The sequence below is a fragment of the Desmodus rotundus genome, chromosome 2 (genome assembly GCF_022682495.2).
Source record: "Desmodus rotundus isolate HL8 chromosome 2, HLdesRot8A.1, whole genome shotgun sequence".
In the NCBI taxonomy this organism is placed as follows: domain Eukaryota; kingdom Metazoa; phylum Chordata; class Mammalia; order Chiroptera; family Phyllostomidae; genus Desmodus; species Desmodus rotundus.
The window spans coordinates 205290249-205302734 of record NC_071388.1 but is presented as its reverse complement, the minus strand read 5'-3'; the positions used below and the strand labels follow the sequence as shown (position 1 = coordinate 205302734).

General features: G+C 54.4%; 1 protein-coding gene across 1 annotated transcript in view; it reads right to left on the bottom strand.

Moving 5' to 3' along the window:
• TRPM8 (transient receptor potential cation channel subfamily M member 8) overlaps positions 1–12241 on the bottom strand; it is a 70855-nt gene extending 58614 nt beyond the window's left edge. Inside the window, exons 1-3 of the mRNA XM_024563974.4 lie at positions 12180–12241; positions 3149–3271; positions 262–335 (exon numbers count right to left, since the gene is read on the bottom strand). Coding sequence (XP_024419742.2) covers positions 262–335; positions 3149–3265 — 191 coding nt within the window. The 5' untranslated portion in view covers positions 3266–3271; positions 12180–12241. The remainder of the gene's footprint in view (positions 1–261; positions 336–3148; positions 3272–12179) is intronic.
• Positions 12242–12486: the final 245 nt, after the last annotated feature.

The window sequence follows — 12486 nt, the reverse complement described above, 5'->3', positions numbered from 1 at the left end:
GAGGCTGAAGGGGCGACAGCCTCTCTTGGAGCCTTTACCACTGGTTGCCAAAGCTAAAAACGGAAGACAAAAGGATTTCGCTCTAGGGACCAACTTCAAGCTACTTACCGAACTCTTCCTGCTCACGCACCATTTCTGAGAATTGCAAGATGGAAGCGACTTTAATAATGAACTAAGGAGCATGTGTTTGTTTGTCGAAACAATTGTGAATAATTTATGTTCGAACACGGAAGCAAAAACGGAGGGAAAAGAGTTGCTTACGTGGCTTTGGAATCTTTGGTAAAGAAGACACATTCTCGTTTCTTAAAATTTGCTTGAATAAAATTCACCAAATCCTTTGGAGAAAGAATATGGGACAACACATTACCAATTTACACCCCCCCCATCCCCATGCTGTGACTGAGGAATACTAACTACAACCTGAGCCTACTTCGAAGGTTTTGAGAATTTACTGCATATTCATAGCATCCGGCATCCATTCATGCTCTTGGAGTACAAAAAGTTCTTTTAAAAAGCCATTTGTTTACATTTGTATAATAACCAAATGCAAATTTTCCTAAAAATTACTTGTATTATAATAAATGTCATTATACACATAAATTATGTTTTTCCATCTCTAGGCTCCTGGGGGAACTTAAGCACTTGTTGATAGTTTAGCATAAATAATGCATTATTGCAGATTCTATTCCTCTTATACTTGCTTTTCAAAAAAGGATAGATTTGAAAACCTCTGTCCGTAGCTGTATTTCCCCCCAGGTGCAGGGTGGTACCCCGTTTCTGGGACCTAATTCTGTGAAGCAGCCAGAAGACTTTGTAAGCCAAAAACTTCCCCCTAAATGGCAGAAGCAACTATTCGGAAAGAAATGAAAAATACGTCAAAAATACCTACACTCCTCAAAGTGGGAGGAGATATTTGTGAAACACACTAATCATAGGATTGGTAGACAGAGCACATGAAAAACTACAAATCACTAGGAATAGGACAGACGGCCTAACGGGAAATGGCAAAGACTTGAGCCGACATTGAGTGAAAGAAGACACGCAAACGCGTGAAAAGAAACTCAACCCCTTCAGTAACGAGGCAAATCTGAAACGAGGCCACAGCGACAGCCCGTGCACACCCAGCAGGTCGGAAGGATTGACAAGCAAGTGACACGGAACGTGGGTGAAGGGCAAGGCGGGGGGCCTCGTGCCCACGGTGGGTGGCTGAGCAAACTGGTAGCACCACGCTGGAAGGCTGTCACTGCTGCCTGTACAGTCACACCCCTAGAAACGGTCCCTTGTGGAGAGAGAGGGACAGCTGTCCCGTGAGCGACTGGCAAGCCCAGAATGCCCAGCCGTAGGTAGTCGCATTCCGAGGTGCCAGGCCCAGGGGAGGCAGGGCTGGCACCCCAAAGCCACCTCCCTCTGGCCACCGGGCACTGGCAGCTGGAGTTCTCAGACAGCCGCACACAAGCTTGTCCTCCCAGGTCACGCTGCTGGCCCCAGAGTTGGCCCTGACTCCTCACCCCCCCAAAAGGGAGGCCATCCCCAGACTGCACCCCAAAAATGGGGTGGGGCAGTCCCCCTCCTGGAACAAAGCCCCAGTGCATCCATCAGTCACCCCCTCTGCCACCCCCCCACCGTACACCCCAGGGCATCAGAGACCGTGCCCCTCCGGCCTCCTGTCCCCTGCCTTTGGAACAACAGTTTCCCCAGCAATCCTGGGCGTTGAACCCAGCGCCCTGGGAGAGAGATATTCGCCCCCCACCAGCTTCAACCCAAAGGACTTCCAGGAGCCGCAGCTCACACGCTCCGGAGGATACAGGGTGGCGTTGCTCCCGAGAGCAAACCTGCAAACCCGAATGTGCGTGTACACACACACACACACACACACACACACACACGGAAGCAGGGCAGTGACTCAGTAACCGCCCCTCCCGTCTCTGTGGAGGAGGGCTAGTGGGGAAAACGGTTCTGTCGCTGCCTCCCTGTGCTTGTTTCTGTGTACTAGGTAGAGCTGCTTTGACTCTGCGTCTTGGCAGCGTGGTCCAATGTAGTAGGTGTCCTGTAGGGCCCAGTGGCACAGCCTCCCCCACCGCCCAAGCTGGGTGCTCGAGGTGCACCTGAAAGTTCCCCCTGAGCACGCACTTCACACGGCCGTGCACTCTCAGGGGCCACGCAGGATCCTCCAGAACCGAGACGTCCTGGGGCAGCCTCCAAGTTCTACCCACAGTCACCCGCATCTCTGAGGGGGCGACCAGGGGGCGTGCGGGGTGGGGTGGGGGCAGGAAGTCCACCCAGGAATGCAGTGGGAGCCTGCAGGAGCCGCAAGAGAAAGACCCAGCCTGGCCCATCTCCCCGAGGACCCGCAGCCTGAGCCAATGTGCAGCCCTGGAGGAGGGCACTGCATAGGTCACCACTGTCCCTCGTCCCCTGCGCACTTCCCACAGGGCCAGGGCCAAGATGTGGAGAGTGGACAAGCACAGGGGCCATGCCTGAGAGCCAGCGTCTCCTTGAAGACCGGGGGTGGGAGGGAAGGGGCGGGGAGTTTCCTGCAACTCATGGATGCCCCACACAGTCAGCCACGAGACCACCAGCCTGGTGAAAATGCTGAGTGCCTGGCACCGAGGAGACGGCCTTCGGTGGACACCCGACCTGAGCCCAGCTCACCCACCAGCAAGGATGGGTGTGTCTCTGTGTCTGAAGGCAGCGTGGCCGCCGGCCTGGAACAGGCGAGAATCCATGGCAAGTATGGCAAGAACAAAGTGAGACGCCAGCCTTAGAGTTGAAGACAAGGACTCAGAATCAAGAGGTGTCTGCGGTGAACGGACTGGGCTGCAAGGAAGACCACAGAGGCCAAACACTAAAATGATTGTCGAAAGTGCCATGTTTACGTTTCCATGGAGACCAGACAAGAAAGGCATTGTGAAACAGCTTACTCGGGTTGCAGTGACAGCCTTTAAAAAGGACGGAGTGAAAAACCACACAGAAAGGAAAATGCTTCTGCCTTCAACAAAAATAACCCACAGGACAAAATACTACGTGTTGCGACATCATCTTTTTAAAGAAGGAGTATTGGGGGGGTGGGGGGCGTCCCAGAGAACCCTAACTGCGGGAGTGAAGCCTTCTGGCGTGAAGGCGGCGTGGGCCGGCGCCCGGGACTCACGCTCTCGCTGTAGGACACGTCGGTGCTCCGCGACGCGCTGGAGTACAGGGTCCGCGTGCTGTCCAGCGTGCCATTCCGTCTGCTCCACATGCTGAGCCTGGGGCCCTTGAAGGACATGCTGGCCTGTGGAGAACAGGGGCGGGAGGGGTCAGTGGGGCTCCGGGCAGGAAAGGGGGTCCCCTGAAAGCTCCATCTCAAAGCCTTGTTCCTCCACCCGCTATAGAGCTCCGCCGTCTGCAGCGCGCCCGGCCCCGCCCCCACCCCTGCTTCTCTCGCCTCCCTCCCCTTGTCCCCCCGAAACCCAGCTTGAGCCTTGGCCCTTCGTCCTTCAGTGTGTCTCTGGTCCCTCCTGCGAGGGCCAGGCCCTCCTGGGTGCCCCTCCCCATGGCGGGGTGCACATCACAGACCACCACACGCTGTGGCCTCAGCACCAATGGTAACTGGAAGCCTGTACCAGCTGGAGGCCGAGGCCATCAGTGGGGGAGGAGAGGAATCCGGCCTTGACCCTGGCGGGTGAAGGGGAAGAAGGGCCTTGGCAGAGGTGGTGGTAGGGCCTGGGGCCCATGTGCGCCTCCTGGTCCACCTGAGAGATCCAGACGACCCATGGGGACACTGGCAATACAGCCCAGGCTCAGGCAGGCTGTCTGCTGGGGCATGAGGGAGCCTCCTGGCCACCCTCCCACCCCTCTCCCACTCAGACCCCCCACGTGGCAGGAGCCTTCTGTCCCCTGCTCCCGCAGGCCACAAACCAGACTGCAGACCCGGTGCTGTCCTCAAACGCAGTGACCACACTGTTTCTAGAACAAAACCATCATCCTCGCTGTACACCCCGTCTTTCCCCTCCCAGCTCCTCCTGGCACCAAGCTCTCCGGAGCCCAATGCTGCCCCCCAACCCAGGCCACTTGCTCCCTCTCCTGTGGAGCTCCTCATGTGGGCCCCGCCTTTCCCACCTGCAGTCCCACCCTCAGTCTGGCACCCTCTTCCCAGACCCTCTCCTCCTGGTCATCCTGCTCCCTCACAAAGCATTCCCTCAGGGAGGCGTCCTGTGAGTCCCTCCCCTCCCCCTGCCCTGCCCATCCTGACTGGGGTCATGCCCCCTGTGCCCTCAGCTCGCTGGTCAGGGACCAGATCTCCCCCGCCCCACGCTGTCTTCCCGAGGTCGGCACAGTGCAACAGCAGACCTGTCCAAACGTGTACTGAGTGAATCACTTGAATGAATAGGTGGCACCCCCACACCCTCCAAATCCTCCTCCTGTTTGCAGGCCACCTCCACATCGCCGTCCACACCCCTGAGGTGGAGAGGGATAGGACCACATGGGCCCGATCCTCCATCCAGACCGCAGTCCCAGGCCAGCCTCCGACTCCCCACCCACGGAGCCCGGAAGCTTCTTTAAACCTCTCTCGGAAAGGCCGGTCCAGGCTGTTTAAAGCAGTGAGTGCTTCCTTTACTTCTCTCCCCAGACACTTCGAAGAGAGGCTCAGAGTATTAATTGGCGCTTTACATACATTATTGTAAAACCGCAAACCAATCCTGCAGGGTCTTTACGAGGATCCCCATACAGCAAATTGCCTCTGAGTAGGAAACGATTTCATTTGCCTCGCAAGGAAGAAACTGCTTAGTTCGTTCCAACGGAAAAAAGTGCAGTTTCACTTTTTGGTCACAGTCCAATCAAGCAAGACACGGGTGAGGGGTGACGCAAGCCGCTCCGTCCCAGCGTCGCAAATGCCTTTGCTAGGAATTAGCTTCTAGCTGGTTCTCGGAGGCCAGTCAGTGTCCATGTCGGCCACGAGTGTAGCATCCTTTACAGCGCCTTACACAACAGCTATTCCAGGTGAACCGTTATCAATCAGCTAAACACACCCAGGGGTTAAGGCTTTGGTGGGAAAGAGGCTGGGACATTCAAAGGAAGGATGTGGGATCAAAGACAGAGGGGAAAGGTCAGAGAAGCCCTGGGTGGGGGCCTGGAGAGAGAGGAGAGGGTCCTCGGGAGACCCGGGGCTATGTATAGTAGAGAGAGTTGGAAAGAATCGAAATGTCCATCAACAGGAGCACATTCCTCCCAGAAGAAGTGAGAGGATGGTGCCAGGAAGGGGGTGTGCTTTAACGACATGAAAAGGTTACTATGATTTATAGTGAATGGGGCGGGGTGGAGGGTTGGGAAGCAGGAGGTGAGAAATTCTAGGGGTCAAGAGCTCTGCCTTGAAAGACAGTGAGTTTGGGTTCGGCCACTAACCCAGCGACCTTGAGTGAGGCCTTGACCCTCTCGCTTCCTTAGAAAGGGGACTCAGCCGCTGACACGCAACACCTTCAGGACAGGCCGCCAGGGCTTCGGGGAATGTAAACATGTTGTGTACACGAGTGTGTGGCCCACAGGCGTGAACACTCCCAAATAGTGGGCACTGCTGTACATGGGGGGTGGAACTAAGAGTGAATTCTCTTTTATTCCTTTACTTTTTATATTTACGAAGATCAAACGTATTGCTTATGTAATCTGGAAGCTCTATTTAATGGCAGGAAAAGCGTCTAGAGGCCAGGCAAGGCGAGGATGACCAGTTCCAGTACGTGGGAGGTGAGACCGCTGCCTCCACAGGCACAAGCAGAGGAGAGGAGAGGCTTGGTGGCCCAGCTGTTCGCCCTGAAGAGGTGGGGCCGTGTTGAAGTCCTGGGGCTGGGGCGGGGCTGCGGTGGGCTGGTGGGGGAGGGGGGATGCTAGGGGAGAGGGAGAGACAAAAGCACAGGACGAGGAGAACACCACAGTAACAGGCTGGCACAGCGGGATTCGGTGGGGTGGGCAGCGTAAATGAGAGATAAAAGGAAAAGATAGTCAACGAGAAGGTAACAAACACTGACGAAAACCTTTGGTCTTTTTTCTCTCGCATCACATTTTTGGAAACCCTTCCTGGACGTGAAATTGATTTCCTGTCCCTGCCCAGCGCCTGCCTGGTCTTCCCTGGACTGTGACTTACTCCAGAGAAGAAATGGCAGGTTGTCCCAGAGCGGAAGCTTCCTGGGGGCATGGTGTGGGTTTGGGGGCTTCTCTCAACAGCCAAGTCTAGCGTGGAGACTTAAAAGGGGGTCTCCAGGGCCTCCCTCCCCACACCAACAGGAGGTTCTAGAAGGTCCCCTCTGGAGCAAGGGGTCAGAACATTTGCTGTGGGGCTCAGTCTGCTCATCACAATGTCTCCCCACCACCTGACGGCACGGGCCACCAGGCATGTCTGCAGCTTCAGTCTCAGGAACCAATAAGAGAGCCTCTTGAGGAAAAACAGGTGTACAGACAGTTTGCCAAGCCGCAGAGGTCGCAGGCGATGAACGGATTCACGTAACCCCGACAACTGGGGTCGAGAGTGCCACACACGACTTGGAAAATGCCACCACGGCAGGACACAACAGGCTGAAACCGCCATACACCATGTGGACGGCCTGAACCCTCACCAGAACCGCCTCTCGGACAGGACCACTTCCTGTGGGTCAGGCCTGCCGAGTGTGCGTTCACACAAAAGAGGCGGGAACCTTCCTCCCACCTGCAAGGCAGAGGGGACGCCGCCCAGCAGGTGAGGTTCACGTCCGGGGCCACCCTCAGGGTGCATTTCCCTAAATTCGTGGGACCCCCAGGAAGGAGGGATTGCAATGCACCAGATGCAGCTAACCCCACCGAGGGGACGTCCCCCGACGGGATCACCAGTGACAAGGCCTCAAGGGGGCCCCGTGGGTTCTGTGATGGTCGGTGGGGATGATTTCATGGAACTCACACACTCATCCTGTCTCCAAAACGCCGGGGCCTGGCCGATGTGCCAGGAAAACTCCAGCATTATCTCGCACCCTTGAATTCATGTTTCTCGCTGATTTTCTTGCTTTGTTGGCCCTGAGTTGCACATAACTGGCCGTAAAACTCCTGTTTTAGCTGGACACCATCCGTGTGAAAACCAAAGCAGGGCTCCTAAGGTTTCCAATTTGTCAGAAATGTTCGGAATGGGAAGAATTAGAGTCTTTTTAGGAAAGAGGGACAGAATCCACCACAAACCTCCCTTCTAATGGCCCAGGCCCAGGCCCCGCCCCTCACTGAGTCAGAGTCAGTGTCGGCTACGCCTGCGGATGCGCTGGCTGCCTCCGGGTGGCGCTCTGAGCACTCCTCACCCAAGTCCACCTCACCTGCAATTCGGACCCAGCTTGGTCCTGTTAACCTGTTCTTTTTAGAGTCTGTATTCCCACTTTTGAGAATAATTTGTATCTTTGTGTTAATTTTTATTTCTCTATGTTCAACACTCATTCACACCTAGCCCTCCACGAATCCCTGGTGTCAAGGCCGGTGCGAGCCCTTGCATGCCTGACCTGTCCACCTTGGACTCACCTGTGGGCGTCAGGAGGAAGTCCCTGGGGGTGACGGCAGGGGAGCAACCCATAAGAGGTGTGTTAGGGGCCTTTGATCTACGTGAAGTTCTTTTGGCTGTATTCACACACGGAGAGCTTGTCCATACCGTTCCCCCACCACCATGTGAACGGTTCTATTCCTGTGAGATTTTCGATCTTGTGAAGAGAGACCTGGGGGCGCCTCACCTCTACTCCTTGTGTCTGACACCTCCATGCTCTCCCCCCTTCCCCATAAATGCTTCTGCTTTACTGACTGACTAGATACTGGTCTCACGTCCTTACCGGGACCATGTGCTCTTTTTACGTGCAAACTCAAGTCTCGATGAGGTCTGTGCTTTTGTTTTCCAGCTCGGAAAGCTTGTCACCTTACTGTTTTCCGATGACAGTGTCCCCCGGGCATGCCCAGCACCCACTGAGTGTGCTGCCCTCCCTGAGTCCCGGCAGCGGCGAGGAAGGCAGCTGTGACAGAGACGGAAAGAGCAAAGATGCTCAGAAAGGATGTCTCGTGGCCCATCAGTGAAGTGCCAGGGCTGGCTGCTGCCCTTATTTCTGCGTGGGGCTGGCCCTGGACTCCGAGGTGACGAAGACTGGCACCAGCGTGTGACCCGATGTAAACCAGAGGACATGCAGGGCGTGCCGGCCAGGCTGTCCTATGCAAGGACCCCTCACACAGGCAGCGCACTGAACGAGGACAGCATGGGCCCAGAGGGTCACGGGGCTCGGCCCACCCACTCCCACCTGTGCAATGGAGCGGGGCTCCTGGGGGCAGCCAGGAAGAGGGCCAGAGGCATCCTGGTGCAACTGTGTAAGGGTGTGAATAAGCATGAAGCCACACCAGCGACACAGCAGAGAAATATGTTGCCAAGGGGGAAACCAGGCTGGCCTCCACTGCTCCTCTCCAACTCTCTAAAGGGGCGGGGCAGCACTTGTGTCTGGAGGGAAGAGCTCGTCCTGTGGAACGTGTGACCTCAGCCAGTTCCACTGGGAGCACAGCTCAGGAACGGGGGGACCCGGGGGCAGGGAGGAGAAAAACCCACTCGACTGCCAGCAGTTCAGAAAGAAGGTGGGGGTCGTAACAAACCTAATTAACAAGCAGAGACGTGGCCGAACTTTCTTCTCTCTAGTTTAAATGTTTATATTTCACCTTGGCATAGAAAGATTTCAGGAGACTCCCTAAAAAATTACTGAATGCAGACGAAGGAATCAAAGATAGATGTGAGGAGAGGGTAAAAGGAGGGAGCAGCTGGGGAAGCGAGGGGCTCTGCGCACCTGAAAAGCCACTTCTGGGAGTTGGGGCGGGGAGTGGGTTGCTAGAAATACATCCTCATCTTGCTTGGGGCCAAAGCAAAGGGATGACATTGCAAGCTTCACGGTTTCCCTAAAGTAAAAGCAAACCCACGTGAGCGACACAGAGACCAGCCTGCAGAGAGCCGGGCACCCCCGCCCCGGGGGGTGGGCGCGGGCGGAGGGGGGGGGGGGGAGCGGAGAGGTGTGACCAGAAAAGGGCAGCTGCAGCAATCTTTGCAGCGATGGAAGCATTCCACCCCTGACTGTGGTGGTTTTCACACAAATCCACTCGTGCTAAAGTTGCGTAAGACGATGCACACACACGAGTGAACCAGGTGAAATCTGAGTCCCGTGTGTGGACGCTGCTCCCGGCTGTGATATCGCATTGCGGCTGGTGGGTCGGTCGTGGGCGATGCAGCGGCCTGGCGGAGGGGGGCGGGGACCCCAGGATGCTGGTTTTTCAACTTCCAATGAATCTATCATTATTTCAAAATAACAAGTTAAAAGGAAAAAATTAAACTCCTACTCAAAAAAAAAATCCACACCGGGCCACTCGGTGGGAACCATCCTTGACCTGACCCTGAAACCTACGGCACCAGACCGTGGCTGGTCCCCAGAGTCCTGAGCACAAGGTGAAGGTGAAATGCAGTGGGGGCAGCAACATTTCTGCGGCAGCCCCCAGGAATGGGTCCCCCATGTGGATGCCTGAGAGTCGGGCCAGATTTAGGGCCTAACTTGTTTAACTCTGCAAAATCTTTGCTTTCATATTTTTGCCAGCATCTTCATTGTCTTTATTTTTGGTCCTTCCTCTCAGAGAGTGCAGATGGGTCTGATGCAGTTAAGGGATGCTGATACCCCCTGCAGACCTCACCTCTGAAACGCCGCTCACATTTCTCAAGGTCTCACAAGAAACGGACCGGGAAGGTGCCACCTGCTGCGCACACCAGAGGACAGACCAGCAGCCTTTCCTATTTCCATCAGGCCTCATTAAACTCAGCTTGCTGGCCCCACCATGGTGCCAGGTGACTCTGGGGTGGGCCCAAGACTCTGCACCTCTGGCAGCCCCGGAGACCATCTGGATGCCTCCCTCATCTTAGGCGGCCAATTTTCTCAGAACTTGGAACTCGACCTTGTTAAAACACAAGCATGGAATCGACTGGTGCTTACAAGGCAGTATCGTGTCCCCTCTGGCTTAGTATTCTCCTGTGATCACAACTGGACTCCATGAACAAGACAGTGTGTCCTACTAGCCCGCGAAACGTCCGTCTTGCCAGGCCGGGGACAGCGTCGCAACACCAGGAACAAACAGCAGCTGTGGCTGCCCTCTCACGCATCAACTCTCAATCCTCCCACAAGTCACAGGAATTATTACTTTCCCACTTAAACACATGGAGAAACCCAGGCCCAGAGAGGCCAAGTAACTTCTCCCAAGTCACACAGCTGATGAGCAGGAGATAAGAGGACTCAAACCCAAACTGGCTGGCCAGAGAGCACGGCCTCACAGAGGAGCTGCTTTGTGCTCCTTTAATCCAGACACCGCTGCGCGAGGGGATGGATGGCCGTCTTCACAGTACTGACACACCATCAAAATGCAAATGGACAGTTAAGAACCTCATTCTGCTGGGTGGGGGAGAAAGGGGCCTAATGTCGTTTCTATTACTGATTTCATGAATGACTGTAAACACAACCCAGAAGTTGCCCATTCACAACAGAGTACTCCCGCACCCTCTGAGCCCAGTGCAGGAGAGGAACCAACACCAGCCTGCTCCGATACTGTCCTAATACAAGAATGGTGCTCAGCGTGCTTTTAGACCTGCATCGGAGCTGCTGGTCACATGTCCCCACCAGCCCCAGGACGATGCCATTTTCAAGCAGGGCGTATAGTTCTGTCTCTTGACAGAAAAAAAGAAAAAGGAAAAGGAAAGAGGGTAAGTAAGGAGCCCTCCTATGCAACACTGAAGGGGAGAACTGAGTTGGTGAGAAAGTGCCAAAGCCCCCGCCCCCCTCCCCGCCCTCTCCTCTCTTACCTCCCACCAATTATTCACTCTAATGCTGAGTGCGACACTTGCAGAAGCTTCGAATGTAAATGACGCTGTCCAGAGGGACCTTCCCAATGCCCCTGCTGGCCCACGCTTCACGGCGTGCGGGAGTGGCGGCGACCCACACGGGCTGATGCTTGCCTGCCCTCCACATCGCGCTGGCCGCCACAGCGCCGGGATGTGCGGCGCCTCGGGCATTGTCCTGCTGCTAGTGGCCACACGTTTGAAGTTTGAATTGATGGGTAAAAACCGAGAAAATGGTGAAAGCCAACGGAGGCTTCCGGAGTCACCGATCCCAATGTCTCCCACACCAAAGAGTGGACGGGAAGGACAAGCGGTGGACCGGCAAGAGACGGTGCTTGCAGGTGCTGTTTTCTGAGACTCCCCTAGAACAGGGGAAAGGCGGGGAGTCCCTAGGCACCTGGAACCCTACTGGCATCACAGGTGCCACGGATAACATCAATTTTTAGGCAACACAGAAAATAAAAACCATGGATGATAACTGTCTCAAATGTGAAAGAATTATAAACCCAAAGTCACAACTTTAAAAAGGAAGTTCCGTACGCGCTCAAGATACTGGTGAGCTAAAACTTCTGTGTTGGTAAGGATACTTGTATCAGCACATAAATAATAGAATCACAAAACAACCACTTTCTTACTTCCAGCTTCAGGATCCTCACACTGACATCAGCGCTGGCGGTAATGGATTCAAAATTAAATACAAATAAAACCTTTAATTATTCATCCGGCTCCTCAGTGTTTCTCGCTTCTAAGTAATACAAGTGATGGACTTGTGCGTTTCAGACGCGGAAAAAAAGAAAGAAACCTCAGCATGTAAAAAAAAAAGTCAAATACACCTTTCCCCTTTTATTATCAAAGAATGCTATTTGAATACATTCTTTCTTGATATTAATTTATGTTTCAACACAGTATCGCTTTAAGGAAAATCTCTTCTGTTATGTTCCCGAGAGGTTTCAGAGCATAGAATTGGGTTGATACTCAGCCGCAACCTTCAGATGTGAATTTTCTAGTAATGTGCCTTTGAGGAAATTTGTGACTTTGTCAATCGGGGGAAAAAAGGAGAGAGAGAAAGGGCTGTAATTCTATTTTAAATCACTCTAAAATCTAGCAAAGATTTCTGCATTTCTAAACCCATCCAGGTGAGTGCTGGAGGTCCCGGTGAACTAGCATTTGCGTCTCCCCACAGCCCTTTGCGAAATTCCAAATCTCATCTGCCTTCAGCTTCACATCCTCCCAGAGAAACTAAGGACGCCCTTCCGAGAGACATTCAACGCGCGCCGGTTCTACACGGTACAGCAAGCAGAGCACTTACGGAGGAGACGGAAGTCGAAGAGGGCACCGCACCAGTGGAGGGGGGTTCTCGGCAGGGCTGGCTTTCACTCCAGGGGTCCTGCGCCTTGCAGGAGACACGGGCTTTTATGACTGGACTCCCTGGGCCCCGCCCTCCTCCTGCGGTTCTTTGAAGAGGAGGAGCAGGAAAAACTTCAGCCGCTGAAAGAGGAGGGTAGAGCCGGGCATAAAGGAGCAATTCAGCAAGTGGAGAGGAGAGAGGCCAGCATAACTGTAAAACACGGGATTTTCAATGCTCCGCAAGTAAGAACCCAAAAGCCCCGCTCTTG